Raw genomic sequence first — 4973 nt, 5'->3', positions numbered from 1 at the left:
AAATAATCTCTATCTCTGAGGTAAAAATAAAATATATGTATACTCTATAATTATGTTATTAAATGTTATAACATATTTAAATCGATAATAAGTTATAAAAGATTCATAACCACACATGTAATGACATGTATAAAATCAAAACTTTACAAGTTTTTTTTCCTTTAATGTCATGCTAACCAAATAAATTACAAAACAGATAGAATAAGTACAATGTTAACTTAGGAACTTATCAAATACTTATTATTCAAATCCTAATACATTATCATTCCATACTCTACTAAAATAAAGGCGTAGCCTCTTAGCTATCTGTATATAAATAACCCTCTAGATTTTCCCTCGTTTCATCTCATTCTTCGCCATCTTTCCTCTTTACTTGTATCTCTCCAAAACCACAAAACTAAAATAGCAATAGAACCACTAAAGATTTGTGTTAACAAAAAAAAAAAATGGGCTCATTGATAGGTCACGTAGTACCAGGGTTTGGTTTCTTTCTTGTTGGTATTTGGCATTTGCTCAACCACATAAAATTACATGCATTTCACCCAAAATCCTACACTTCCTTGCCATGGTTTCCAGCTCCAAGAACAAGGTATTCAGAGCTTTGTTTCATTAATCAGAACAATTTCAAGACTTAAATTTAATGAATTCAACATTTAAGAATTTTAGCACTTAACTTGTATATTATACTTTTGATTAGAGATTTTTTTGATTATTCAGACCAGTTTCAAGATTTAAATTTAATGCGCTCGACCTTTGAAATTCTTAGGCCTTTAACTCATTGTACTTTTGAATAGAGATTTTCATGATTATTCAGAGCAGTTTCAAGATTTAAATTTAATGAGTCTGACCTTTAAAATTCTTAGGCTATAACTCATTGTACTTTTGATTATAGATTTTCATGATTATTTTCAAGATTTAAATTTTACGAGTTCAACCTTTATAATTCTTAGGTTTTAAAACTCATTGTACTTTTGATAAGATGTTTTCTTGATTATTCAAACCAGTTTCAAGATTTAAATGAATTTAACCTTTAAAATTCTTAGGCTTTTAACTCATTTTACTTTTGATAAGAGGTTTTCTTGATTAGTCAAGAGCAGTTTTAATATTTAAATTTAACGAGTTCAACCTTTAAAACCCTTAGGCTTTTAACTCATTATACTTGTGATTAGAGATTTTCTTGTTTATTCAGAGCAGTTTCAAGATTTAAATTGAGTTCAACCTTTAAAATCCTTAGGATTTTAACTCATTATACTTTTGATTAGAGATTTTCTTGATTAGTTACAATAGTTTCAAGATTTAAATTTAACGAGTTCAACCTTTAAAATTCTTAGGCTTTTAACTCATTATACTTTTGATTAGAGATTTTCTTGATTATTCAGAGCAGTTTCATAATTTAAATTTAATGAGTTCAACCTTTAAAGTTCTTAGGCTTTTAACTCATTGTACTTTTGAAATCAGGTATGCGGAGCTTTTCGTGATTATGTTTGGCACCTTAGTCTCCATATCAATGGAACTCTTCATTGGTCCATCAAAACACCAACCATTCGATTCTGATGGAACCATACCTTCATATCATCTCCATAACTTTGAACATGCAAATATCTCCCTTACTTTCTTTGTCTATGCAGCCTTTTCGATATTATTCGACAAAATCATCCCTTCAACCTCAGCACAAAATAGTCTTACATTATTTCTTGGAGCTGTTGCTTTTGGTCAAGAACTCCTTCTCTTCCATCTTCATTCTACTGACCATAAAGGTGTTGAAGGACAATACCATTGGCTTCTCCAAGTTATCATTTTTTCATCTTTCATGACTACCCTTTTGGGAATTCCTTTCCCTAAAAGTTTCTTGAATAGTTTTGTGAGATCATATAGTATTATGTTTCAAGGAATTTGGATGATGGTCATAGGTATCATGCTTTGGACTCCAGAATTCATCTCAAAAGGTTGCCTTTTGAACTTTGAAGAAGGGCATAAAGTGGTTAGATGTCATAATAAGGAAGCACTTGAAAGAGCAAAGGCATTAGTAAATATCCAATTCAGTTGGTATTTGGTTGGGGTTACTGTTTTTACCGTCTCCCTTTATTTGGTTCTTGTCAAGTTTTTTAGAGAAAATGTTGAGTACTTGTCTTTAATAAGAAAATTTGAGAAGGAGGATTTGGAGGATGTTGAAGCTCAGAAGAAAAGACTTGTCAGCCATGCTGAGCAAAAGAGGTTTCTTGAAATGGGAAAACTAGAGAATAATTAGAAACAAAATGTTCCTTGTGGGGAAGGATTGAGGGGGGGGGGAGTTGGATAAAAAAATAAATATATTCTGATTTGGATTGTTGTATTTACTTATTTGATCAAAGCCTAGTAAAAGTGGGCAAGGGATTGATCAGTTCAATATTTATGTGGTTTGTTTTTATATATATATATATATATATATATAGTGAAGGGGTTACATATGGTGGGAGGGTGAGGGGAAGGGTGTTGATGTGAGTAAAGTTGATTGATGGAAGGTTTTTAATTAATAAATTGTGTTCAATATTATATTATAATGTAGTTTTATTTTAAAAGTTTTTTGGGATTTTCCCCAGAGCGGGGCACTTGTAAAAACATCCTAATTAGATTCATGTATGGGGCTTAGTTTGATGAGGCACATCTATGCTTTAAACATTCGACTATGCGCCCTAAACATGCCTAACACTTAATACTAAGTACTATCTCAACAATTTCTATCTCAAATTTCTTTAATAATTGAATAAAAAGTTCAATTCATCCATAAAATATGAAGATTGACAATAATTCAAATAATGAACCATAATATTGCATAATAATTATTAAGAACATTGTGAGGATAACAATTCCAATAACGAACATAATATTGCATATTATACTATAATTGAGAACATGAGGAGAATATCATTTGAATATCCTTTTGAAAACAGATAGAAAACTGAAATTTGTATCATCACTTTTTATTAGTCTTGTCACGATCCAAAAATCACATTAGTTGTAATGACACTTACTCCTAACTCAATAGTGAACCATATGCAAATTTTTAATCCATTAACCAATTATTATGCAGAAAGGTAAAGTGAGAACAATATTAAAGTAATTAAAGGATATGTATGTCGGAGTCAAGACTCGGGTTAGGACGGTGGAAGGTGACTCAGAGTATTTTTCTATGGAGATGGGACTACATCAGGTATCTGTGCTTAGTCCATTTCTTTTTGCCTTGGTGATGGATGAGCTGACACGGTCTATTTAGAAAGAGGTTTCATGGTGTATGCTATTTGCAGATAACATAGTTTTGATTGACAAGACTCGAGACAGAGTTAATGATAGGTTGGAGGTTTGAAAACAAACGTTGGAGTCCAAAGGGTTCAAATTGAGAAGGACCAAAATAGAATACATGGAGTGCAAATTCAGTGTTGCGATGAAGGAATAAGGTAGGGAAGTAAGGCTTGCCACTCAACCTATCCCCAAGAGAGAAAGCTTTAAATATCTTGGATCCATCATCCTAAGTAGTGGAGAAATCGATGATGATGTCATACATCACATTGGAGCAGCATGGATGAAATGGAGGCTTGCCTCTAGAGTATTGTTTGATAAAAAGGTATCACTTAAACTTAAAGGTAAGTTCTACAGAATGGTGGTTAGACTGGCATTGCTATATGGAGTGGAGTGCTAGCCAGTCAAGAACTCCCATATTCAGAAGGTACATATTGCAGAGATGAGGATGCTGAGATACATATGTGGACACACTAGGAGAGATAAAATAAGGAATAAGGTTATTTGGGAGAAGGTGGGAGTGTCCTATGTGAAAGAAAAGATGAGGGAAGTAAGACTGAGATGACTTGGGCATGTGCAGAGTAGAGGTGTCAATGCACCAGTTAGGAGGTGTGAGCGGTTAGATTTGGAGGTTATGCGGAGAGGTAGGAGGTAGAACAAAGAAATATTGGGGAGATATAATTAGACAGGATATGGCGCTACTCCATATCACCAAGGACATGACCTTAGATAGAAAGGAGTAGAGGTCTCGGATTAGGGTAGAAGGCTAGTATGAATAGTATGGTGTATTGTCCGATGACTGTTTAGGATTGGTTGTAGGTCTAGGAATGCTACTATAGTTGTGTTGTTCGTGCCTTTTGATTATCTCATTACTTTGCTATTGTTGTTGTTATTATGTTGTGTTACTTATTTTTGTCGTTATGCTATATATATTGGTCCTTCTTTCTCTTTCTTATTTGAGGATGATACTTTTGAGCCGAGGTCTTTCGAAAATAACCTATCTATCTCCATAAGGTAGTGGTAATGTCTGCGCACATTCTATTCTTCCCAGACCCCACTTGTAGAATTTCACTAGGTATGTTGTTGTTGTTATTCATATTAAAAATCATGCGGAACAAGGAAATAAACTCAAATAATCTAGTGTCATAAGTATAAGAGCTTATAAACTACAAATACAAAAATGAAACAAGTCTCAATACAGTTGTCTTGTAATAAAAGGACAAAATATAAATAATAGTATATACATGTCAAATCTATGTAACTGAATTTCATGCAATTATTGTTTTGGAGGGGTCCAATTTTCAACAAAATAAGTTTCATTCCTTAAGAAGACATTTTGAGGAGGAGGTGACTTTTGGTATGAGGAGATAGCATGATGTGGGTTAGAGATAGTTAAATGGATAGTGGAGGTTTGAGGATTGTAGAAGTGAGTGGGTTGTTTGAGAGATGTTCAAATATTGAATTCGAAGTATGGAAATAGAGTGGAGGTCTTCCATCGCCTGAAATAAGAGTGTTAGTGGCGATATCTAGAGTCACCAAACTCGAGTCTTTTGCATCTCATCCCTCATTTTAGTGATTTGTTACATCAGTTGTGCAATCAGCTTATTCTGTTCAACAATGACAAGGTCCATCACAGTATTGTCGGTCAAACCAATATCCCCACTATTTTCAGTCATTTTTTCTTTTTCTTTTGACAG

The 4973-nt window shown here is 33.2% G+C and overlaps 1 protein-coding gene across 1 annotated transcript; it reads left to right on the top strand.

Annotated features, from left to right (window-relative positions):
- The first annotated feature begins 316 nt into the window (after positions 1 to 316).
- On the top strand, positions 317 to 2423 carry LOC129885048 (uncharacterized). The gene is made up of 2 exons (XM_055959275.1): positions 317 to 589; positions 1459 to 2423. Exons 1-2 carry the CDS (start codon positions 447 to 449, stop codon positions 2246 to 2248), a joined length of 933 nt encoding a protein of 310 aa, XP_055815250.1. The 5' UTR covers positions 317 to 446; the 3' UTR covers positions 2249 to 2423.
- Positions 2424 to 4973: the final 2550 nt, after the last annotated feature.

This window comes from Solanum dulcamara, chromosome 4 (assembly GCF_947179165.1).
Source record: "Solanum dulcamara chromosome 4, daSolDulc1.2, whole genome shotgun sequence".
Classification (NCBI taxonomy): domain Eukaryota; kingdom Viridiplantae; phylum Streptophyta; class Magnoliopsida; order Solanales; family Solanaceae; genus Solanum; species Solanum dulcamara.
The sequence above is the reverse complement of the archived record's forward strand: the minus strand, read 5'-3'. Positions and strand labels throughout refer to the sequence as shown.